The sequence below is a fragment of the Parus major genome, chromosome 2, assembly GCF_001522545.3.
Source record: "Parus major isolate Abel chromosome 2, Parus_major1.1, whole genome shotgun sequence".
NCBI classification, from domain to species: Eukaryota; Metazoa; Chordata; class Aves; order Passeriformes; family Paridae; genus Parus; species Parus major.
In genome coordinates, this window is record NC_031769.1 from 85,924,515 (window position 1) to 85,951,513 (window position 26,999).

The following is a 26,999-nucleotide window of genomic DNA, read 5'->3' on the forward strand; positions in this document are numbered from 1 at the left end:
GAGCACACATTTCAAACACGTTTGCTATCCCAGTATCCCGGCATAAATGCAGCATGCAATGAACCTGCCCCTGATGGCTGAAGTGGCAGAATCTGGGCTGCTGAACAAGTCTAAACTTAAGGTAAGGTCTGTCCATAATGATTCCTAATTTTTGCCATACGTCATCAGATCAGTGGCAGACTGGACTTGAAGGTCTGGGGGTGCTGGAGGAACCTGGCACAGAGCTCCTGCCTCTGGGCACATTACCCTCCTGCAGAGCAGAACCCTGGCAGCCCCCACTCACAGAGGCAGAGCCCTTCTGGAAATCAGCCCTTGCAGCCCTGACTTTACCACAGGCTAACATGCCCTGCCTGCTCTCCCAGGTGAGCTCAGGAAGCACACACATGAACACCAGCAGCTTTCCTCCTGTCAAGGGTAGGATCACCCTGAGAGGAGCAGTGTTTCCAGGCTCCAGGGGAGGTTTCCAAACACATAAGATGCACAAAAAGTCAGAAACACAGCTGATCACAGAGACTGCTGTTTGGCTAAATATTCTCTTTCTTCACATTCACTGCTGTGCAAAATCACTTTCCCTTGCCTTAAGCTCTTTTATTGAGTGTTTCCCTAAGGAAATATTTCTTATTATCCAAATCAATACCCACTGAAGTGGATTTAAGAACCTTAAAGGCTGGATGCCTGCTATTAACATCAACTTAGATAGCTACTCTGTTAAACACAGGCTTTCAGTGGTGGTTCATTTCCTAGAGTCTATGTGCCATGGGCAGTGAATTGTTTTTTCACCAGAATATTCTGTAACATCTTCTAGAAGGCATCACTGAATTGTCACTGCTTGTGGCAGTGATTGTTTTATTAGAAACTAAAATATCTTCCTGAAAACACTAGGAGGTTTCTTTCTCCTATCTTATATCATCACCCTGAGACTCCTGTCTACTTGTGTGATGTTGCCATGAGCAAATCATGCCCACTGCCTATTGGATGATCATGGAGCATTCAGAATAGAAAAGACAGTCACAAATGCTTTACATAAGGTAAATATCATATTTCTTCACATTTCAAATGAAGAAATGCCACATAGTTTTATGAAAATGTGCAGTTATTTTCTTGCAAACCTGTTCACCTAAAAAACTGTATTTGTGCTGCATTTTCTCAAGAAGTAAACAATGCATACACATGTAATAACACCCCAACATGATTCATACCTACCTCTTAAATGGTTTTATATCATGTGCATACTCTTTCAACCCCTTCATGCATCTTTCCTCACCACTGAGAAGGCCTAGTCACAGAGGGCTTGACCTCCTGGAAGGATAACACTTCTGGCTGCTGCTGATTGCTCACAGTTGCAGGTGCTCAGAATTTCCCAGAACTGAGGTCTTAAAGCTGTCAGCTTGAATTGATTCCAGGGAAAGTATTATTAAAATCAAATCTTATTTCTACCTTCATATATACCTCCTCCTTCATAATGTATAGGAAATCAAGGCTGTAAGACAGTAATTAACCTCACTTCACCTATTTATTCTGAGAATCTCACTGGTCTGCCAAACTGAACATTTAAATTGATGGACTCCCTGTCTGGTTTTAATCTGTTAAAACTTGCTAAGTTTTTTTTAAATGGTAGATGAATTATTTACTTTAATTTTTATACAAATTCCTGTCTGATAAGTATGTGTAGAGAAGAAACTGAAGTTTCAAAATTAAGGAATCTGATAATCCATCCTACATAAAACATTCCAGATGTGGAATTTATTCCCTGTGTGTCACAGGTGCTGGTGCAACAGAGTCTCTAAATTGGGTAAAAGTTGCAGAATTTCACATCCTTATATGTTGTAGTAGGGTGGTTGCTGTTGGGTTTTTTTTTGGGGGGGGGAGAAGAGGTTTTTTACATTATTACTTACAGTACCTAAATCTCTCAAACTTGTATTTAATGTTTCCTCATTTAAATTTTACTGAACATCTTAAAATAAAATATGAAATAGTAATTGCACTGTATCTAATTAAAGAAAATGCACCAACTTCTTTTACACTAAGAGAAAAATGTCTTTAAAATAAAGAAAATCTAGTGCATTTACATAGCCATGAAAAGGCTATGAAAGTCTTTTTCATGAAAGTCACATTTAACAGTAATTTTTCTTCCATACCAACTTGTGAAAAATACATTCAAACTATTCACAAAAGTGTGATATGGAATGTTTTCAGATACTTTTTTTGGTTTTTTACTTGGTTTGGTTTGGGGCTTCGTTTCTCTTACTACAGTACTGCTTTTGCACAATTTTTCAGACTTAAGAACTTTATGGCTGACATTTCATCAGGCAGCATGTGACTCTGTTATTTCCACAATAGCAAACTGCATTGTTATGCTCCAAAAATCTCAGCCCTTCATGACACTGATTCAGAGGGATGGTTAGAAATAACCAGTGGGAGGCACTAGCTGTGCTCACTGAAATGGAAAAATTTGCAGATGTTTGGTAAACACACAGATGTAATTATCACTTCAGATTTTTCAGCTAAAGCTAAATAAATTCTTTAGTGTCTCTGCAATGCAGGCACAAATATACAACTATGGTACTTTTTTGCACACAGCCCTTCAGCTGCTTGCTCATCCAATACAAAAAATTACCTTTGTTGCTGCTGAAGATGAATAGATCACATGGACACAGGTCGAAGTGTGGTGAAAGAAAGAGCAGAGTTTATTTTTCCTCCCAGGATTTATAGGCTTGTGACCATGGCCAGGGATTGGATGGTCAGGATAACACTTTCTCACTGCACTGGCCATGAGAGATGCCCATCACAAGACGTGTAACAGAAAGAATGTACACATATCTATGTTTACAATTACTGTCCTGGGAAAGTCCTTAGAAAACCATGTCAGCAAGCTCAGAAGCTGAGTTTTCAGGGCGACAACCTTCATCATTATTTTGGATAAACATAATTAATATTTATAAAATGTTTTTGTATTTATTTCACTGCAAAGAATGCAAAAAAAATCATCTGATAACTGTTGTACTTAGACCTCTTGCAGTAGGAAAGGCGAGAGGAAACCAAGACAAATTAACATGTATTTCATGGGCTCCCCTTTCTCCTGCACTTCAGAACACCCCCTTACAGAAGGGCAGGCTGAATTCATCTTTTCTGAAGCACTGCTGAGGCCTCAAGAATATCATACACAAAGGATATATGTTATCAGCTTCAGGGCAGATCTCACAGGATGTACCACAGAGTTTCTAGATAACAGCATCTAGCCTTCATGGGCTACACTGAAAACAGTATTTAAAGAAGTCAGACTTTTGAAACTTTTACGCTTTCAAAATATAACTATTACAGAGTAAATCCAGTGGTTTCTTAAATTTTCCTGCTTAAACAGAAATTAAAATGTCAGGTTTTTAACATAAAACATTTATATTTCTGTGCTTTAATACTAATGAAATTTTATTTTTCCCCATATCTTTTTCAGAGGTGACACCTTATGGCTTGAACATACACCTAAGTTACCTGGGTCCTATGAGCTATTTAGCATCAGTTAAAAATAGCTGATGAACATGTTCTAATACTAGGAGACAGACAAAGGTAAGGCAACACTGCTGAAACACACTTTATTAAATCAACTTGCATTTTCCCTGGACTAAGAGGACAAACAGAAACTCGATGTTAACTGGAGTGAGAGACTGAGGAGAATGGCAAATATCTCTGTCCCTGCACCCTCCACCTAAACTCCCATCATCTACTGCAGCTAGAGCATTTCTCTACAGCTCAAAGTAATTGCTAGGGACAAAAGCAGAAATCTGTAGCCTGTGTCTACAGCAAAGGGTCTCACTACCCACCTGCAGAACTTCCCCCCTACTGCAAAGCTCAAGCCCAGGCCAGGGCTGTGCTCAGGGCTGGGAAATGTTCAAGAGCACTCTTGTCTTGAGGGGATCTTTCTTCGAGGATACACATAAACACACAGTCAGTATTGTCTTTTATATTTCCATTTCATAAATCCAACTGAATCACATTTAGACGTGTACCAGCGTGCTCTGACTTATTTGCAGTCTCTGGATTCCTCACTTGTCTTCCTCAGGATGCAGCTGAATTCTCCAAAGGTAACCAGGTACTCAAAATGAGACTTTCCTGTACCATTTCAAAAATGCCTAGAAGCAGTGTGTGACTGCTCTCCTCTCTTTTGGCCAAAGACAAGACAGATGGTATAAAACAAAGGAGTAAAAAGTTACAGCAACACCTGAAAATCCTGTGAAAATATCAACAGCAGAGTACCCTTTCCTTCACAGACCTCAGAATGAAACTGGCAGCAGTGTAGTTTTCTATGAAAAATATATACTTGAGGTAGAAATGTTCAGCTGCCAAGGAAACATTTATGAAAAGTTTTGTAAGTGCTGCCTAAATAGCTGCCAGCTCTATTATGTACGTAAAAGCCATAGTTGAGATTTTTAAAATATTTCAAGACAGGAAATAAAAAAGTATTCAAATGCATGCCAGCACTATCTGTTAAATAAAGCTAAAGCTTTTCAGTGACCTTTGCTTTCAGATTAATTATGCATCAGACAACACAGCCTTAGTTCCTGCTAAGACAAAGCAAATCAACAGATACTTTCCCCAAAAAATAATAGCCTTACTGTACAGCAGTGTAAGTCTCTTGACAACACTGCACACAAAATTGTGAAATAATCCACTGGAAGTAGCAGTTTCTCCAGAACTGTTGGCTTAAGAGTTAGCCAGTAATTGCACCTGATATTAAGCTCTTCCCAAGATGAAACTATTTGCTGACTCTGATGATCATGGGATTATTGTTATTTATCAAGTGTCAATGAGATAAAACTGTAATATATGCAAATACCACACATCTCTCCCAAGGTATTTACAGTTCATATTAGAAAGATAATACAATTTATCACACCACAGTGAGTAATTAGATAAATTCCCCGCAAATCAGGATCTCTTCCCTGGGAGTCGGTGTTTTAACAATGCAGTTAGATCAGGTTTGCAAACCACACTTTTCCTGAACCAAAGGAACTCCCTTTATTTTCTAAGGTCACTGCTGAGAACCTGTTTTGCAAAAGCATTTGGATTATAGAAGTGTATTGAGATTATAGTTGGCATGGAAATTTCTAGCTTGGTAAACTACCACTGCAACAAAAACTGTATTCTCATCAATTTTCTTTTCCAAATGATCTGTTTCTAAGCTAAGGATAGGATCAGTAGCAATGTCTTTACACAAAAACACTCCTATTTACAAAGTTTAAAGCCTATTTGTTGCTTTGCTGATCAAGTATCTTTTCCCTTCCAAGGGTGCTGGTCTCCCCAGAAGCATTGTTCTTTAAAGAAAAATATACCACAGCTGTAAACTTAGGAACGATTTGCCAATAAAGTGATAATATTGACAGGCAATAATGACTGCATGTTAAACACAAGCCTTAAGAGAATTCTTATGACATCACTTGTATCTGTTTTTATTTACTGAAGTCTGTGGCTATTTCTCAAATACACATTTCTATAACCAAACATATTAAACTCTTTCCTATCAACCACTGCACTCATCACTGGCTGTGCCTAAAAATTTACTTAAATGTAACACGTAACTCTTCATGTCTAAGTTCTAATTATTGTTTTCAACTCTTTGCCTAAATGTCTATTTAAGCTACTGTTCCAGGCTGGTCTGAAAAGGAAGGTAGTCTTGAATTAATTTGTGGGTTCACAATAAATAGGTGTTATTTCCTGCTGCTCATCACATTCCATACCAGCATATTTTAACTCTTTCTTAACTTGACCACACAACCTGAATCAAATTTACCAAGGTGAAATAAGGGAAGCATAGAGACTTGAAACTTCCTTCTTTACCAGAGTCTGCTTTAGACTGTTATGAAGTATGAAGCTGCCTGCAGAACATCTGTCTCTCCCATGGTCACCAGCCACTGCAGCAAGGTGCAGAAAAGCCCTGGGCTGGCATTGGGTTTTCAGGAGCATTACACACACAAGAGTCATTGTCAGAACACAAATGACAGTACCTGAAGGTCAACAGACCCAGTGTAATCCCTGGAGTGTTCCTTACCAGAAAGGACTTTTCAGAGCAGAATCAATGAGAGCTTTGAATGCTGCTTCATGAAATGTGAAACAGGAAGCATACTGCAAAACATTCTTCCACATCTTTTGGCTGTTGTTGAAGATAAAATGAAATTTATATTTTAATCTGGTGTGCCCCACAACATGCCAGCAGTAAATTTTTCCTGGCTGCACTTATTTGGCTATTCTCCCATATCGTCTGAAAATGGGACAATCAAAAATCTTCCCTAAGTAACTCACCTCTTAGAAGTTTGTTAGTGGATTTTTTTTCCCTTACAGGGACATGACAATTCCCAGCAAATATTTCAGGTAATTGGTGAGGAATATTTCAGTGAAATTTATGGATTCAATGCAAATTTTGCCCAGCATTCACCTTGGGAAAATTTGAAATTTGGTCAATTTGACATCAATGACAGATGAAAGAAACTCGAAATTCAGTTTTCAGGAAAACCACATTTTAAATTAAATTCAGATGGGGAAGGCTTGCGTTTTCATTTTATGCTATTTTCCTTTGTTTTCACTTCCTGTTTTAATTACAACTTCATTCTGAAACATCAAAATTCTTTGCAAGATAATAATTTTTCCAAAGAACTGCAGGTCCTAGAAAGAACATGGTCATTAGCACAGCTGAAAATAACAATATAAAATCCTCCTAACCATAAAGATGTTGAGAAGTTTCTATAAGGTAAGCTGCCAAGTAGTTCTTTATTTTTAACTGTGAAGTCTCATTTCAATCTAGGATGGCTTACTCCTCCATGAACATGGGGTATAGTACACAGCCAATGCTATGGTGCCTTCACCTTTTGGCTAAATGCTCTTCCTTTGAAGAAGGAAACCAGTCAGGAACCTACAGATGTTCCAGAAAAGGCAAGTTAAATGGACAAGTCTGACAGAATTCAGAATCATACCCTTGGGGTTTTTTCCTTCCATTCTTCTCCAACACAGACAGCCATTGTCTGAGTGCTGCTTATTGGACATTTATGGCAAAGATGTTTTACATACATCTTCAGTGGTGCCCCTCCTGGCACTATTTGGGCAACATTTTTTGGCTTAGGACTAAAATCTTGGAACTTCCTCCTAAAAGCATGTTTCTGATGGACAAGAGGAAGGTATAATTCTTTTCCTAACAAGCAGCAAAAACAAAGAGGGTTGCATCCAGCCTGTTTTTTACCCAAATGTTGTGTGTTTGAAAACCTGCCTGAGAGGGTTCAGTACTCTTTTCTGCCTAAGACATTAAAATATTACTCTTCCTTCCTAACTGCTTTCCACGTCTAGAGCTGGGAAGGTGGTTTCTTTGCTCAATTAAAGCTGTTATGTTGCACACTGAATATTTAAAAACCTATTAAAACGGAGTGAGCAGCAGCCTCTAGACTACATATAAAAATTAATTCACCTATTTTACATGAAGCTGTTATTGCAGCAGCAGCAAGGAATTAGCATCCCATTCTACACAGGCTACTTTCATGAAGAAATGTAAGCTGATCTTGCAGCCCCAATTAGTGTTTAAACCACCAAGCTAACTTAAAAATCCCACATATAATGCTTATGTTGGCCCTGCTTCACAATACAGCACCAGTCACTTCTCTGTTATGCCAAGATCCAAAATTCAAACATGCAAAATATAGGTTAGCTGAGAGTATGTGCAGCTACTAGAAGCAGAAGAACCACACCTAGTTAGGGTTTGGGAGAGCTCAGGTGTCTCTCTGTTTCTGAACTGTTCAGGTCTGCCAAACTCTGCCAAGATTCATCTAAAAACAGCTTTTGTGGAACACAATAATAAAAACAGTAATCCTACAAACTTTTGTTTCCTTGAAGATTAAAATGAACTCAATCACATAGCAATTGTGATACTGGGCATAGAAATTGCAATTCCCTTTCCACCACTTTGTGTCTTTGAGTAGATGTAGAGCAACACTCAAATAACAGCTTCCCTTGCTTGCCTATATTTTATACTAGTTGGCACAGAGAAGAAATGAGTTGCCTGGAAAGAAAAAGCGGAATGAAACCCAAAAGATAATTAACACTCTCAGCAGTCAGAAAGAGAGTCCAAGACTTCAGCTGTGACAGAGCCTGAGGAAACCCTGACACAGCAACACTGCCAGAACCATCAGCAAAGCCATGATTGCTTTTTGGCCTTTCAGCAGGGAAAAGGCAGCTGTAAATCCTCAGCAGGGAAAAGGCAGCTGTAAATCCAATCTGTGGTGGGCAACAAGAAGATTCAATAGTTTACAACTGGTTTGAACTTTAAACAAGCCCACAGAAGTCATAAGGGTGCCCACTGAGTCAAAAGACAGCTTCAGACCAGGTCCAGGAGAGGGGTGCACACTTCCCACAGTTTCCTCCTGCCTCAAAGGGTAGAATGCCACCAGGAAACAGGCAGCCAGGAGGCAGCCTCACCCCTCCAGGATTTCCCTTCCTTGGGATCCCTCCTGAGGCACTGGCTCTTCTAGTTACACTTAAAGGGCTCTTTTCCCCTTGCAACCCATTTACCCACATCGCCTTAACCTTTACAAAACCCATGTTGGCTCCTGCTGATGTAACAAGCCAAAGTCTGTTTCAGATAAAGCAACTTTGGTGGCAGACACGTGATGTAGTCTGTATACAGGTAGGACATATAGGAAAACAAAATCCTGATCTCTTCTACTGCTGTGCCCCTGGCTTTCTTCATCTTCAAAGTGAACTCTGCAGAGTGGGATTTTTCACTATCGCTTAATACATGGGTTTAACTCTGGTGCCTCTGAAGCATCTGATTTAACTCCTGCTGTTTGTAATGAAAGCAGTGACTTCTATGTTGTTTATCCCACCAAGAATTTCCCACTACCTCATTTTATCTGTGAATAATAAACACTTAACAGCAGAGTCCTGCTTCTCAGTAGGCTGAGATCTGCTGTTAACAAGTTACCCAAATACCCTAATCTGGAAAGAGCTAAGGAAAAAAGAACTGTCTGGCAGTAAGAATATCCATTCTTTTTCCACAAAGGACTCCATGTATCAGCAAAAATGTTCCAATAGATTTTTGCTTTGGGGCTTTTTTTTTTGTTATGAGGGGGGAAACAGTTTTAAAGATAAAACTTAGTCATGCGCAAACAGTACATGAAAAGGGTCTGTCTCTTTACTAAAATTGCACCACTGCCTCAGTATCACTTAACTGTGATAAAGAGGCTGCTGCCAGCAATAGTTTACCCAGTTCATCTTCTGAACTGGGTTTCACAAGGATTAAAAAACAAAGCCAATGGAAAAAACAGTCACTGCAGTGGGACTTTTCTATACTTTTACCAACTCAGCAAACCTACAAGGTCATTCCTGTGTACCCTGGAGCACTATGGATTAGATTGCTCCTTCACTAAGGAACAATTAATGCTTGGAGGATAAGTAGTAACTACAGGCCATTCCAGAAAACATACTGACTGAGGAAAATGAAGCAGCGCCTAAGCAAACCAGAAAACTTGACAGCATTTTCCAGCACCTCAAGCAGCAAATGTTGCTGTTAAGAGAGATCAAGGCAAGGCATCATTTTTTGAAAACGCCAGAAAATACAGAATGTTTTTTCATTCGACATCACAGGTATTTATTTAGAAAACATGAAAGTCAACAAGCTAAGATCAAAGTAAAACCATACAGAGCTGAAAAATTTATCTGGCTTCAGCATGATTCATGAAACCATTTCCATTCCTAAATCCCCAGCAAAAATGCCCTTGTGCAGCCACCATTTTTGTGTTATAATAAAAAGATACATTAAAGGACAGAGTTCCGTAGCATGCAAGAGACTATCTTGAAATTTAATATGCTGATCTCGCAGCGCCAAGAGAGTAGGCCTTGCTTATCTCTTCAGACAACTATGGATGCTTCAAATACAAGAGGGAATTTAACTGAATGAAACATTCCCTATTCTAAGTATTCACAGGAGTTTTCTGATAAAGCAATTCTTCTAGGCCTTATTTTCCAGCCTACAAAACAGAGGCCATAGAATTTTGTTTCAGAAACTCAGATGTCCTAGACAGTGCAGTGAATGATTTTAAGTCCTCAAGGATGATTAATACCTTCATCAATGAGATTTTTCCATTGTTTAATTAGTGTTAAAACATGTGCCTGAACATGAGTCCAAATTTGTTTGGAATCAACTTCCAGCTACATGATATTGACATTATTGACTTGAAATGAGGCCTCTTTGATTTTTCAATTTGCTTTTCCCTAGACTTTGATCAATTCTATGTCAATGACCTCTTTCTTGACCAAACACCAAAATGAAGGTTTTTTAATCTCACATTAGAAGAAAAAATTGTCAGGACTGAATTGCTTTTTTCTGATTTCAGAACTTTTTTATACAGTCCAACACCCTTTCCAGTGTGTGAGCCTCAGAACTAGCCTGACTATTTTCTCAGTTCCATTATTGCCATAGACATACATGGTGCTATAGTTTTTGGACATCCAAGGATGATATTTCACAGAATCACAGAATCAATTAGGTTGGAAAAGACCTTTGTTATCCTTGAGTTCAATCTATGATCCAACACCATATCCACTGGACCACGGCACTGAGTGTCATGTCCAGTCTTTCCTGTAACATCCGCAGGGATGGCGACTCCACCACCTCCCTGAGCAGTCCATTCCAATATCTAATCAACTCTTCTGTGAAGCAATTCTTCCTAATATTCAACTCAAATCTCCCTTGGTGCAGCTTAACACTGTGTCCTCTTGTCCTGTTCTTTCTTACTGGTAGAAGAGACTGACGCCCAGCTGGCTACAACTTCCTTTTGGGTGGTTGTAGAGAGCGATAAATTCTCCTCTTCTCCAGGTTAAACAACCCCAGCTCCCTCAGCTGCTCTGGGCCTGGCCATCTAGCCAGTTCCTAGCCATGCAAGGGTCCCACATGTCCCACATGGCCGTGGGCTGCCAGCTTTTCCAGGAATGCTGAGGGAGATGGTGTCAAAGGCTCTGCTGAAGTCCAGGTAGACAGATGCCCAGCCTGTCCCTCACCCACCAGGGGTTCACCTGGTCATAAAGGAAGATCAGGTTGGTCAGGCAGGACCTTTCCTGAACCTGGGCTGGCTGGATCTCATTCCTTGGTTGCCCTGCAGGTGCTGTGTGATCCCACCCAAGCTGATCTGTTCATAACTCCTCTGGGCATCAAGGTCAGGCTGACAGGCCTGTAGCTCCTTGGATCCTCCTTCTGGCCCTTCTTCTGGATGGGTGTCACACTGGCCAGCCTCCAGTCACCTGGGATGTCTTCAGTGAGCCAGGACTGATGGCAAGTGATGGAGAGCAGCTTGGAGAGCAGCTTGGAGAGCCCTTCCAGCAGCTCCCTCATCACCTGGGATGGATCCCATCTGGTCCCAGGGACTTGTGAGCATCTAAGTGGCTCAGCAGGTCATTGACTGCTCCCTCCTGGATTACAGGGGGTCCTTTTCTCTTCCTGCCCTGTCCACCAGCTCAGGAGGCCAGTGGTCCTGAAGATAGCAGGTCCTACTGCTGAGGACTGAGGCAAAGAAAGTGTTAAGTACCTCAGCCTTCTACTCACCTTTGGTGACTATATTCCCCCTGACACCCAATAGTGAATGGGGTTTTCCTTTGGCTCTCCTTTTGTTATTATTTAATGTATACTTTTGTTATTAATGTTTAGAAATGTACTTATAAAAACACTTTTTATTATCCTTTACAGAAGTGGTCAGGTTAAGTTCTAAATGACCTTTCACCTCCCTAATTTTCTTTCTGCATGATATCCTTAAACATATCCTGAGTTGCCGTCCCCTTTTCCTAAGGTGAATAGATAAACCCTATTTCCCTGAGTTCCTGCAAAAGGTCCCTGTTCAGCCAGGTTAGTCTTCTTCCCTGCCAGCTCATCTTCCAGCACACAGGAACAGCCTGCTCCTGCGCCTTCAAGATTTCTTTCTTGAAGTACATCCAGCCTTCCTGAGCCCCCCTTTTTTTAAGGGCTACTTCCCAAGGGACTTTCCAAATCTGTGTCATCTGGAAGTCCAGAGGGTTTTGTTTGATTAGCCTCCCCCCCCCCCCCCCCCCCCCCCCTTACTTCTCCATGTATTGAAAATTCCATAATTTCATGGTCACTGTGCCCAAGAGAGCCTCTGACCATCACATTTCCCACCAACACTTCTCTGTGTGTAAACCACAGTCTAGTGGGCATCACCCCTGTAGGATCATTTTTTACCAGCTGTGTGAGAAAGTTCTCTTCCAAACACTCCAGAAGCTTCCTTGTAGCGACTTATGTTTTCTAATTTGAATTTCCTACCCCTCCTAGATTGCCTCCTTGCTGCTGTGTTGAGGAGCAAGACAGCAAGAGACACCCAGCAGGTTAAAGTCTCCCATAAGAAAAAAGGCTGGAGATGGTGAAACATCTGCCAGCCACCTATAGAATGATTTGTTTTAATATAGGATGATTTGTTTTAATCATCAGGTAACACCACTAATCTTCACCCTGTTAGCTATCTAAACTGAACCCTGCATGATTTAAGGGGTATTAGCATCCAAAATATAATCCTCATAAAAGATGTGTAATTGTGAATGCATAACCTTGTATCTGGTTCTATTAATGAGATCAATTTGACAAGTAACCAAGATTTTTCAGAAAGAATTCTTACCTGTCAATGCAAATCCTGAGAGCTACCACATTTAAACCTTCAAGTAGTTACAAAGTTTTTTCCTACATCACAGTGTTTTCTGGAAGAAGTATTCTTATTATTTCTACAGTCACTATTTTATAATTTTTTTCACATGCATTACCAATTTTTTAATCTTGATCTCATTTTGACATGGTGTTTGTCAGGTCTCACAGGAGTCCATGAAGTCAACAAAAGTCCTCACAGTCAATCCAAATGGAAGCATTCCCTTGGCAAGACCTGCCATGTGAATTACTGTCCAGAAGACAGGAAAACCCTTTATTCCCTTTTATTATATATATATATATGAAACCCCTGAAATTTAGTCAAATAATTGTTTTTCAAATTTTATTTAACTCATATGAACATTCAGAGCACTTCTACTGTGAAAGATAGGACTTAGGCATAGAAATCCAGCTGCTGTTATCTAGGAAGAGGCTGGTGTATTTGCTCTATGTCCATGGTGAATTTCTTACAACTGGGAGAACTAAAAACTCAGAATCATTTTCTTCAAATATTTATTCCTGAGAGATAAAGAGAACAGCAACATTTGAAAATGCACAGGCAAATCAGATTTTCTTGTACAGATACTGAGAAAATTCTGTTTAGCTACTTAGTAGCTACCACTGCAAGGTAGTTCATTCTGGCTAGAAAATTAAATATATTGGATGCTTTTGCCATCCCAGGGCTTTCATTTGCTCTCATAAAAGAGCAGAAGTGTTTTGAAGGCAAGCTTTTAAATGCTTGTAAACCAGTGGTGATGGTAAGCAGAGAGTTCAAATTATCTTTCCCAGATAAATATGGCTAGGAAAACATACTGGACTCTATCAATTCACAGTAATTGGCAACACTTCAAAGAGAAAATCAAATTTATTTCCTCTTTAAGGCAAAAAAAAAAATCATTTAAAATCTTCGCGAAGAAATTGGTTCTACAGTGTACAGGCAGCTTATATTTGTCAGGATGTATCAAAAAATGTGAGCAGAAAAAGCACCACTGCAATAGTGCAGCAATGACAGTCTGGCTACACCTACCTACTAACTGTGTTTCATAAAGCAAAGAAATAACTTATTACATGTCAGTTACAGACCACCGAAAAGCACAAGAAAAGGTTTGGCATTCTCAGTGTGTAAGTTTCTGAATTGCCCTGTCACTGACTCACTTCTTGAAAGTCTCCAGCAAAACCAGCATTTGACAAAAGCCAGCAGCCTTTGCTCTACACAGAATAGAATTTGTTTGAAAAACTCTGTAGAAGATTAAAAAAAACCCAAACAAAACTAAAGAAAACCTGACATTGCTGCCTCCTGAAGGGGATATAATCTGGTTTTAGGCTTTCCATCAGACATCTGAACAGGATGCCGTGACTTTTACCAGGTTGAATTGAAATGAGCAGAATTGAACTGTCTTGACCAAGAAAAAGTTCTGGCACGTATCAGGGAAAGATGACCTTTTTAGGACCTTTCTTTGACATGCTTCTAAGCAACCATTTTCTTTGATAAAAATCAGATCCAGATTCCCTTTCTGAAATGCACAGACTGGTTGGTTGGGGTTTTTTTTGGAAATGCATCAAATTTAGGCAAAATATTACAACAAAAGTCCACACCACAAAGTCCTCTTGGAGCCTCACATTGTTCTCGCTCCAAGACTGATATCCCCAGTGTCACAAAAAATCCTGCTTCCACCTTTCAACCAACAAACATAAAATAATGAAGTTATCCTGTAACTGGCAATCAATCGTTTAGTTCTATTTTTTGGGCTTGTAACCTGTTTGTGGACAGTTACTGAACATGTGTCATCTTGACATTTACCTTGTAAAGCCTCCAAATCACCAGTCCAGTGCCAAAATCCCTGGAATGATTCTGGCTGGCAAACTAGCCATTTCCCAAATTTGCCATCATTAATTTGAGTTATAAAGCTAATGACACTAAGTCTTGAAAGTACCTCCAGGTTGATAAACCTACCTGGATATACTTCCTTGAACAGTAATTATAAACATATTCATCATTACAAGTAATTGCCTGCACTGTCTTGGAAAGATTTATTATTTAAACTGTGAAAAGGCTGTTACTTCTTTTGGTAAAATTGAGGTAGAAGAGAACTATATGGAAATGCTTCTTTGTCATAGTTCTTATTGTTAGTCTGGAGATCATGAACCTGTTTGTACCACTGGTCATTGATTAATTTCTAACTCTCCATCAAATGCTCCCAGCCATTCAATACATAACCCCGGACGGGCAGCAAATTTGGCTCACCAGAAAAAGGGTGAATGTCCCAAGAAACTGAGGAACTGGTGAAGGGCCTTGAGGGGAAGCTGTGTGAGGAGCAGCTGAGGTCACTTGGCCTGTTCAGCCTGGAGGAGACTGAGGGGAGACCTCACTGCAGTTACAGCTCATGAGGGGAACAGGAGCGGCAGGCACTGATCTCTTCTCTGTGGTGATCAGTGACAAGACCAAGGGAATGGCCTGAAGTTGTGTCAGGGGAGGTTTAGGTTGGATATCAGTAAAAAGTTCTTCACCCAGAGGGTGGCTGGGCACTGGAACAGGCTCCCCAGGGGAGTGGTTACAGCACCAAGTGTGACTCTTGGGGACGTCCTGCACAGGGGGAGGAGTTGGACTCAGTGATCCTGATGGGCCCCTTCTGATGCAGCATATTCTATAATTCTATGGTAAGTTCAAACAAGCCAAAATTTACCAAAGTATACATTTTCTAAACAAGCCATTACATTCATGACCTTCAGAATGAAATTTTTATTTAGAAAACTCAGAAACACGAGGTGTAAAGCTTTTAACCTGACTTCTCTCTAGTTCTCTGAGCAATCCAAGTGTGCAGTCAGCAGTGTTTTTATTAAAAAGGATGTGCTAAGTAATACAAGCTTCTAAATTAAACATTTTTCTCTCACATAAAACAAAAGGAGGGCTTAAGTCAGGCCAGCCAAGATTATGTGTGATTTTCCCTAAAACTTGTCAGACAATTTCAGCTGAAAGATACTTATCAGCAAATTATGAATGCACCAAAAGTTCTCAGTTTTATCACAATGGTCTCCTCCCTACTGTTTGTCTTTTAAAGCAAAGCAAAACAGGTGTTTGCCCAAGATAATCTTGGTTTTATTTTTTATTAATAAAAAAGATCAGATTCTGGTAAGAAAGGAAAAATCAAAGCAAAGAGCCTAGTTATCTAAGGCATAAGGATTTGATTCCATCTGTGAATCAAGAATGCAAGTGTGTGCACAGCTGTAAGTCTACAAAGGAAAAAAGGAAAGAAAACCCAAGAAAACCACTCCACAAAGCTGTTGGTGCATACTTTGAGCCCTGCTTTCACCTGCATGTGTTGCAAGCACCCTCAGTGTTTAAAACCAAGTTATGCTTAAGTAACAGGTGGAGATTTTTATGGTTATTATTGCAACACCAAGGATGGTACAGAAACAGTGGAGGAGTCTAGCATGCCTAACCTGCCTCTTCCTTAAACTACCCTGCATCTGCCAGCTTTGCCAAAACACTTGCAAGGGTGAATGCTCAGGACTTCAAGGATCATCAGATCCTCAAAGAAGTTGTCAGGGCCCATCATAGCACAGGCAATGGCAGCATTAATACTCTAATTTCAAAGATTAGCTCGTATAAAACAGCCAAAAAAGGAACTACGTGCAGTGATGTGAAACACCAACATCCTTGTGAAAAACAGTTTGCACAGAATAATTTCTGGTTTGGGAAAGTAGAAGAAAGCTATTAATTGTTTGATGTAAAGCTATGCCAACTGATACAAACATCCTTCAGTCAAAAATATGGAAGCTAAACTCTTGCATTTGATATGATTACACACTATAATTCAGTGGCAGCACAAAATTTTATACACAGCATGAGATACCATCTCAGTGCCTTTTTGAACAGCTTTCAGTCTTCCTTGTTATCATTCACTGTGTGTTTGGATGTCAACTAGATGTATTTGAATGCCTAGGGTATATTTTTTCTCAAAATGCCAATTGCTATTTTCTAAGTGTCAAAGCTAGAAGATGGCAATCTTTTAAATTGTATCTCTGGTCAAACTCAAAAGCACATTTTTTGCTTGTTATCTGCCTGATAACTCCTTCATATTCTTTACCCTCCCATTCCCAGAATGTTAATGAACATGAATATTGGACATGTAACTCCTGAGCTATTTTGAAGAAACAGTTGAGACTGAGCGAATAGGTTGGTACTACATCATTATAAAGCCTTATCTGAGATGGGTGTTGAACAGAACTCCTTATTTTCTTTAATAAAAACACTATTATGTGCACAATGAAAGGACTAAAAAACCCATACAAGAGCTAAGGGCTTCTCACAGAAGTAGATGTGCTTTGGCTTGGCTTGCCTGATTACAGAGGAATTCTGAGCATTTTGGAGAACTTGTCTCAATTAAAAAAAAACCCTAAATCATATTTATGTTACCAGCATCAACTGTTAACGCCTCCCCCCCACCCCCCAGCTGTATATGCACTAAACACGTTTGACCCCTTCAGAGAGCTAAGGATGTACCAGCTAAAACTGACTCTCTTGTAGGAAATCCTTCAAGGCAACTGCTCCCAAAACAGTGAGAGGGATGGAAACTGGAACATCACCCATTTCTCATTTCAAAAGGTGAGCAGTCATGCAGGGAGTATTGGATCACTTTTACTTTATAGTCAATAGAATGATCTAAAACTGTGCTTAGGCACTAAACAACCATTTCCAGTTCAGAGAGCAGGCCATAATGGAAGTCATTTGAATTACCCACAGGTGCCGAATGGGAGCTTTTGTAGGGTCTGGATGTGTGGTTGTGGTACTGCAGGCAGTGCAGCAAATTGCCAGGTGCCAGCTGAGCCACAGTTACCCTGGAAGTTGTGTCCTTCCCTTTCCCATAGAAAATGTAAGGAAAAAGCGAAGTATGGCTCCTTTCAGTGACGTCAGTTACACACAGGGACTGCAGATCCTGCTTTGCCTCCAGCACACCTGTTATTTCACCAGATTAACTGCTGCCTTTGTGGCTGATTCCAAAGAGCCCATCATTCAAATCAAACTCAGTTCTCTTTATGTTAGTGGTGTTTTATTTCAAAATATATTAACCATTCTGTGCTTACAAAGGACTGCAATGTGAATACAATATCAAGTTAAAAGCCTCTTAAACCTGCTACAAAACTGATTTTTATGAGGATGAGGACTGGTGCATACAATCAAAATTATTTACTTTAAATACCTCTGCAGTCTACACAAGTAGTTCTCAACCTTAACTTACACATTTTATTGGGCCACAGATGGACAGAGGAGTTATATTGTATTATACATGCAAAACCAGGTACTGTACCAAACCCAATTATGATAACATCAGTTTTGAACATAGTTCCATTCTGAAGATGCATAGCATGTGCAGACAAAATTTGTGTCAACAGACAATAGAAGTTATTGCTCCAAATCCCCCAGGGGGCCTGGTAGGAACACACACTTTAGAACAACCCGTGCTCTGTAATGCAAAGCACCCGCTGCTAGGTTTGAGTAGGGTGTAGCCAGACTTAAGATAGGATGTCAAAAGTTTCTTTGGATTTGGTTTGGTGAAATTTCCCAAGGGAAAAAAAACCCTCCTCCTCTTTTGACCAAAATATCAAATGCTAGCCAGCATATATATATATATATATATATATATATATATATATATATAAAAAACAGCACCTAACTACTGATACAAAAAGTTGGTTTCCAACCATCCAGCCATCACTGAAGCACAGAAAATCTGTTTTTAAGGGCAACAATGTGAACAAAACTGAATGCTTGACAAATATACTCATGATGACAGATGACAAGCTGAAAACATTGATCTACACAGACAGTAGGTTATTAACACAGAAGCAGTTTTTATTGATACTTCAGAAAGATTCAGGTTTAGGCTGATACTGGAAGGAAGATTAGCAAATACTGGGATTTTGTTTTTTCAACCTTATGATCTAGATGCCAGTTCTTAAGCCTAATGGACTTTTGTAGCATGGCTACTTTTTGGCTTTGTGATGTTTCTTACATCTAATTTACATGAATACCATGAAACATTTCTTTAAGTTTATGTCTCATTGGATCACTGTACACAACACTGTAGTGGGTAAAATGTGAAGCTATGAGAAGAAATCAACTTTTTACTTTAAAAACACAGCTCTAAAAATTCTTCATATATAAATATATATATATATATATATATATGCTAGAGCACTCACTCTTGCTTTATTAGCTTGCAGATTGACCCTACTGCAAGCAAATCTGCCCTGCTTCTCACTCAAATCTGGCTTTGGTGCCACCAAATAGTATTTATATTAAAAAATTAATCTTCAATTCAATGCAACATGAATTATATTTGTCCAAGTCCATCCATATGCACAGCAGATCAAGGATGCATTTACTTTCAATCAGCACTTCCTTCCTGAATTGGTCATACTATTTCAATATGGACATTCAAAGCATGCCTTCAGGTCCTGGAATCAATTCCCAAAAGGGGATGGAAGCAATACTCTCATGTACTAGACCATATTCCAGACAAGATACCAGAGGAGGTGTGGATGAGTTTAGGAGTCTGGGGAACTGAAGATGTCTTTCATGACCTATTAATTTTGGCAGCTTTTCAGAGGATGTGTGCAAATACTTCCAGGAACAGCAATCTCTCAGCAATGCGTTACTAGCAGCTTTCCCCTACTTTACATGAACTACAATGAAACAGTGGTAGTCACACTACCAGGATTTGCCTGTCTCTTCCTCAATCTGTATCAAGTAAACATGAATTGTAGAAAATGTTGCTTGTTTTCATTATATACAGGCACTGTTTTGTTCTCAGGTATCTCAACAAAAAAAAAAAAAAGAAAGAAGACAAAATTTCAGTGAAAATCTGAATAGAACAGAGACTCCCAATATTTATGTGACACAGCATACCAATATATACATTTACAAACCCAATGTAGAATCCCTGAATATGTTTATGACTTCTGGCATTGTTTCTTGTTTAAAAACATCAAATTAATTTTCCACATTGTTTTTTTTTCTTATTTCCAATTTTATCACTTAAAAGCAATATTGGAAAATTTTACCATAAAGCATTAAGATACCTTAGTAAAACTGACAGATAGACAGTACCAGGTGAAAGATCAAATCTCCCTAATGTTTGTTAAGAGTTTTAAGTGATTCTAGTTTTGTACAAATAGGAATAATAAGGAAATTGTCAAAGTTGTCTTCAGCAAAAAGTACAGGAAATAGTACTAAGAAGAAACTCTGTGAAATACAAGTCAACAGAGAGTTTCTAAAGATGATGCATCCATGGATTTAAGAGATGTCAGCTGGCACTCAATAAAGATTATCTGGCAAATCAATTTTCTGTTGTAAAATTGCAAACTTCAAGGTAAGCAACTGCATCTCTAGAGGAATGATGCTACCTCTGCTATTAAACATAATGAACGCTACCTCCAATCCCAACCCCCTTCAGTACCTTCAAAGGAAATCATAGCTGTTTCCAGAGGTAGCATCCATTAAGGTGGCACTATCTACAGTGACAAATTTAAGTCAACATAATAGAAACACGATGTCTGAATAAGGGCAGTTGTGGAAACACCCACTACCAATGATGCAAAGCTATGGAATCTCAGTAGAATAATGGTATTTTTCCATTCTCAGTGTATCAGGTCCATAGGAAAAGTAACACTCTATAGTATTCCTAGTACTAGGGATCAGCAGCATGGTAATTCAGCTGGTGCTTTTACTGGAGAACAATTTAATCCAGTTTTGGTTTTTCAGGCTTTCTGAAAAACAACGTTTAACATTGCAGCCTTACACCTATTTCAAAAGTTATGCTTATACCCACAATGGATAACACTGGAGACAGAATCCAATTTCCCCTGAACAATGTTTTTTTCTTATTTTAATTAAACAGATTATGGATTTGCTATTCCAATAATCACTGAAAAAATACACATCCAGTGTATCCTCCTCTCCTGTGTCTTTAAGAAAAGCCACACAGACCTTGAAATCAGACAAGCCCAAGTGCACCATAGATAACCTGCACACATACACAGCACTGTGCACAGAAAGATCATGTAGGTACAAACTCCTGAAAAATGTGCATCATATGTATTAATATAATGCTAAACTGGGTTTTTTTAAGCAGCCTTTCAAAATAAGTAATTTCTGCTCCCAACTGGCCACAGTGCACCTGTGCTGAAAGCCACTACACAGTAGTAAGGCTGGCAGAATGAAATGTGTGCCAGATTCTTGCCCACTGCAGCTTGTTCCTTCATGGATCCAATCAAGCCAGTATTTACAGTGACCTGAAGCTAACATGCTGGGCTGTAGACTGGCACACAGTCTGCACTGCTACAGCAGTGTTCAGCCAAGGTACAGGAAGGAAAGGCTAACTCAGACTCGAGTGCCAGAAACAGCCCTTTGGCACCACACTAAATTGCAACAAGTCAATTGCCCAAGGAGAATGACAAAAACCAGCACAGCTGAATTTCACAATACCGTAAGACAACACTGTCCTGCACTACCACAAGCATTCCCTTCTGAACTCTAAATTATTGAACACTAAATGCACTAAATACACTTAGTAAGTACCTGCTCCTGGAATGACTGATTACAGAAAAGCTAAATGCAATCAACTTCTTGCCTACAAGCATTACAGAAAAGACTGTCTCTCCTAAGAAAACCGCACTGCAGAGAGTGGTGGGGCCTTTTGGTTGGTTGGTTGGTGGTGTTGTGGGATCTTGCAGGGGGGAGTGAGTTGAGTTGGTTTTTTTGAAAGCTACAATCAATGTACTAAAAACTTATCCCACTGAACTGCTGGTTGTTTTTGCAGGTGAGGCAATATAACCATGAACTGGCACTTTTCAAAGACCAGAAGTCAAAATGACTGTTTGATTATGTTCACATTAATGTGAGACTGATCTAAACTAAACTGTTCTTACAGCTGAGTCTGCTTAGAAAATAATATGGATTGTTAAATACCCAACGACAAGGTCTTCCATTTCTGCTGGTAATTAGACACTTGCCAAACACAAAACCCAAAAAATGGAAGTATGCCCTTTCATAAGGTGGTATATTGTGGCTTTGGGGGTTATTTTTGTGGTTTTTTTCTAAACATGGTGAAAATCAGTGACTATTTCCTATTCCAAGGTGTTGGAAGTTTTGTTCCATATTTTTCTTTGCTTTTTGGATGTATATGTTACTGCACCATTACTGAACCATACAGTTGGTTCCTCAATCAGATACAGCACACAGCATGAGTTCCTGAAGCTACATTTACTGCGTAAGGATGTACTATGGATGGTTCTTCCTGGCAAGTCTGAGCTCAATTTGGAACAGAAAGCATCAAAATGAAGCCTCATTTCAAAGGAGGACAAACTAAACAACACTCCATCAGATGTGAATTCTCTATATAAAATGATTTCACGTTGGAAAAGGAACATTTCAAAACAGCAGAGTATCTTCTCAGGCAATTTTACTCATTTGCATTACTGAAGTTAACGGTGTCACAATCACGGTTTTAATCTTCATAGCAGAGACCCTTCTTTGACCTAAGGCAATCCATTGAAGGGGAAGAAGACAACTTAAAACCAAACAGAATAATGCTTTTTAATGACTCTTCAAAATTACTAAGTAGAGTACCACAGGAGTATGAAAGATTGTCCCAGAAAATGGGATAGGACATGTGGAAAATAAACATGTCTTGACCAGTGAGCAAAGAGGTGTTTTAAATGTTGTCTACAAGCTATAACAAGAACACAATTCAGTGAAAAAGTGTGAACTAAAAAAACCAGTAATACAATAGTTACCTAAATATCATGGTGGTCTCATTCCAGCTGGTTAGAAAGCTGCAGAAGTATTTTAGGAAAGCCTCAGGTTTTCCCACATCCTCCACCCTCGCCAGCAACAATTATAAAAATGTGTTTCATTTAAGCATTTTTGTAAGCCAAAAACCCAAGAAGATAAAACAGATATGTGATTCAAGCAACACGTTCTTCTTATTCAGTTAGTTGAAAGTGATGTGCAGATATCTCAGAATTTAAAATATTAAATGGGATGTTTCCTTATTTTGATAAACCTGAGTCAACCTAGTAAATTAAGCCCAAGTTTGTCCCTCAAGCACATACATGCAAGCGTGCACAAACAGCATACTCAACCCCTCTCACTTAAAACATAGAATTTCATCAGTAAAATTGCAGCAGCTTATTTTGAGAATCTGAGGAACAGACTATTTGTGTCTTGTTAGGCAGTCTGTTTATTGTGAACCTATAGCCGGACTTTATTCAGTATCAGGGTACTTTCCAATCACTTTGCAATGGCAATGTGCTTTTCAAAACAACGTAAAAATACATGCAATATCATAGAAAGAACCTTCAAATATGTCAGCACTCCTAGAAGTCAAGTAAAACACCTCTGTTACTGCAAGCTGTTTGTGCACACATCTTAGATATCTTCATCCCTGGATAAGATCCCTTTGTTTCAAGCATTGAATTACTGTCAACAGCAAATACAAGGCATGCCTGTATTTTGTACAATTCATTATCAATCAACCTCTGAAATCAATTCAAGTTACCAGAAACTGAATGGTGGTTCTTTGGTTAAGCAAGTGCATCTGCTACTTTGTACCTAGGGCCTCACTGGATTTGTGGAAAAGCTGTGCAAGTATGAAATATTTTCCAAAAAACCCCACTTCCCATTTACAAAAAGGATCTGTTTATAAAGATCCATTGTGTCAAAATGTTTTGACAATCAATACAAAAGGCCTTAAATGTCACCAAAGCTGCATTTTAAGCAAAATTACGTATCGAAGAAAAATACTAGAGGATTTGACACTGTGACCTAGGCAATACATAATTTCAGAAATTCAGGATCTTTGTTTATTAATAAGATAAACCTTAATATATTAGCATATATCCTATATCTCAGTAAAATTATTTGGCCAGACACTTACAGGATTAAAAAGCCCCAACTAAAGTAAACCAAATCCATGCTCTCTCCCCTTTCTTTCTGGTAGTAAAATTGTTTAAAAAGTGAATTGAACTCAGCCACAGCATTTGAAAACCAGCATTAAACAATCCCCATTAAACTTCTTCCAGTTACTGGAAGGAGATGCAACTATCCTACATTACTACTTTCTGAAAACACTTAAGGCCTTTGATTAAATTTAGTTGACAAGATGACTCCACTGGGAGGGTGGACAAACAGCAAAATATTATCAGATTTCGCTGCACATGGGGGCAAGATTTAAACTATTTAAACAAGTCCTCGTATGTCAGTAAGAGGAAAACCCACATTTAACATTTTCCATTTCTATTAATATCAGGAAGGTATTAAAAAATACCAGTCTCCAACAACATTAAATTTCAGTGCGTGTAAAAGAATAATATTTAAGTGTTATTATGAGTTACAGATGATGGTTGAAGCTTATAAAGAAACACGTTGAGGGGGAGCAAACTATTATATTATACTTTCATTTCACAATGAGTGGTTTGCCCTTCTTTGCCACCAGATTGCCTAATAATAAATATTTTGGAAGTACAGCTTTCTTTAAAGCTACTACAGTTTAATAAGACAAATAACCCAATAAATAAAAGCCAAGTTAATAACTTCAGCAGATAATAACTCCAGTGGATGTACCTGTCCTCTTAACTATTCTTTTGATAAGACAGAAGGTCTTCAAAGTCTTCAACAAGGCAGCTGACTGTGTGTTGGTATGCAAAGCCATGGGAAGTAGACATTCTCTCTCGACGAAGCAAAGTGCACAATAATGCAACACCAGCAGATGTTCTAGTGCTTTCTCCTAAAACCCAGTCTATGCTTCCCTGTGAGCTGCCCCCAGGCACAGCTGGGAAGGGACAGAAGGCCATGGCTGTTGTGAACCCAAGACAGAAGACAGATTCCCTCATGTTGTAGAGGTGCATCCCAGCACCTCCATCACTCTGCAGACATTTTCATCTCCTCGGGACTCTCTCTAGGTGACCTGGGAGGTGCAGGGACGAAAAGAAAAGTGAAAAGTAAGACACGAATCTGCACAGTGATTCCAAACAATTGTCTCCTATAATAAAGGACAACCAAACACACGTGAAGATTTTTTTGTGTACATGGAAGCTCTATCTGTGTCATACAGGGCAACTGTATTGTAACTTTTAAAATCCAGAGACTACAGACAGGTCCAATTAGCATTGTTTCTCCTAAATTACCCAGATGAAAAAAGACAGCACTATTCATGTGAATAAGACAAAGAACTATTTCTGACAAGCAGAGAATCGTCTTCAAGATATATGTATAATGAGCTAATCTATATAGTTTAACAAGACAGTAGAAACATTAAAATAGCTACTGTTGTTAATATTGTCATAATGTGATTTACAATTCTAAGTCTTTATTCAATTATGAGTTTATTCCTAACTATATTATTATCCCATTTCTAACTGTACAGTTTAAAGATACATTTCTATTTTCCATAATTTCATAACTTCAATAATGACATTATGAAGGACCATACTTTTAAAGGAAAAATGGCATAAATGATACCACATCTTTTAAAATCTAGGTATTTTTATATTTTTCAGTATTGTACATTAAGACATAAAAATGAAGTATTTTGGGCCAGGCCCCTTTTTAAGGGCAATGAACCCACGATACCCAGATACCCACGAGTAAGAGTTCAAAAATTATGTTAAATCATCTCCTAGCACAACAGCAACATCTAAGTTATAGGACAGAAAGGAATTAGCAGTAAATTTTCTAAAGGAGCCTTCTGTAAGAGGCTGAGACATTAAGTAAATTCCAGGGTTTTTTTTGTTCCACTGGAACAAAAATGTTCCAGTGAGTCTTTACTCAGCCATACTTTTTCATTCTATAATATGGAACAGCTGAATCCTCTTCCAATATTACAAGAGTCATGTGGATGTGAGTGCACACTCACATAAAACCCAGGCACACATTCCCTACACCTGTGCATGTATACACTGATGTCTGTGAAAACATAATTCATACAAGTAAGACATTCAGAGCTCACCGGTAAATCTGCAAAGGCCACGTTGCTTGTGATGGAGTGGGCACAGAATTTGTTGGACTCACCAACATGGCACTATATATATTGGAAGCAACCACAAGTATACAAAGTAGAATTGGTCCTATGATGGCCCCTTCCAGCCCCAAGTAATATGCTCCACCAGCTACTGCAAGGCCTGTTAGGTAAGGGTGACCACCTCTGCCACAAGAACAATAAAATTAAATTAAGATCAACAAAAACACAGCATTATCGATTACGAAGTGTGAATTAATACTGAAGTTTTATTAAGCTTAGGAAACGACACAGCTAGCTATAGCTACTCATATTTACACTATAAACTGTTGTCAGAATGGCACAAAGGTTCCAAGCTGTGCTCTGCTGTGTTCGCGCAACAGATCAAACACTGTTGTAGCATGGAACGCTGGGAAGATCCACAGTGGAGTAGTTACTTTACAGACATCTGCTGAAGAATGTCTGAAGGACTTAGTGGCAAACACACTTCCATTTTGAGAATGGAAAGATGGTTGGTTAAATAGACTGTTCACGCTTTATTGTCAAGAACTGTTGAAATTTAACACAATTAGCAACATGCACTATGAGGACCCCTGAGCAAAGCCACTGGGTTACATGATGATAGCAACTTGCAGAGCATCTTTTAAATAACAGTTAGCATGCAGTCTTTAAAGAACACAGGCTTAAAGATGTGGATATCCATGTCTTCTCATTTTGTTATAAAAAAGCCTCTCAGATTGAGTGTTATCATTAGCTTTTAACCTTCTCAGATGAAAAACAAAACTGGATTTTAATGAACATATTAATATTTACTGGAAAGTTTGAGCCAGAAGAGCTTATTGATAAGAGCTCTTATGGCAGCAAGTAAAAAATGCCATTTCTATTTTCTGTGTCTCAGATGCACATTTTGCACCTGTGCTCAGCCACAAAATGTGAATCCTACCAACAGCATTTACACAAAACTGGCTCATCATTCTTCATCCTTTATACCTAAAATAATGACGGCAATATGGAATTGCAGAAGAAAAACTACAGTTGAAACTTGGCATGCAATTCTCAGGAAGCTCCTCTAAATTCTGAGTATAATATATAGAAAATACCAGCTAGTCAGTTCGGAGCTCCAGCAGTTCCTGAGTTTTCTATCATGGTCCTAATTTCCACTCAACCACCCAAATTGTAAATCTTTGCCTTCAACACAACTCTATGCAAAATGAGGCCATGAAACATGACCTATTAAATCATACACACCTCAGTCATGTCCCACCCAGATCAAACTTAACCTACTGGCAGGACCAGATTGCTCTCCC

The 26,999-nt window shown here is 39.0% G+C and overlaps 1 protein-coding gene across 3 annotated transcripts in view; it reads right to left on the reverse strand.

Moving 5' to 3' along the window:
- Nucleotides 1-17,702: 17,702 nt before the first annotated feature.
- Nucleotides 17,703-26,999, reverse strand: part of TMEM245 (transmembrane protein 245) — a 79,267-nt gene continuing 69,970 nt past the window's right edge. For all 3 annotated transcript variants that reach the window (XM_015618538.3, XM_015618537.3, XM_015618536.3), the window contains 2 exons: nucleotides 25,684-25,878; nucleotides 17,703-24,642 (listed from right to left, as the gene is read on the reverse strand). In XM_015618538.3, the coding sequence (XP_015474024.1) occupies nucleotides 24,597-24,642; nucleotides 25,684-25,878 (241 nt within the window). In that variant the 3' untranslated portion in view covers nucleotides 17,703-24,596. The remainder of the gene's footprint in view (nucleotides 24,643-25,683; nucleotides 25,879-26,999) is intronic.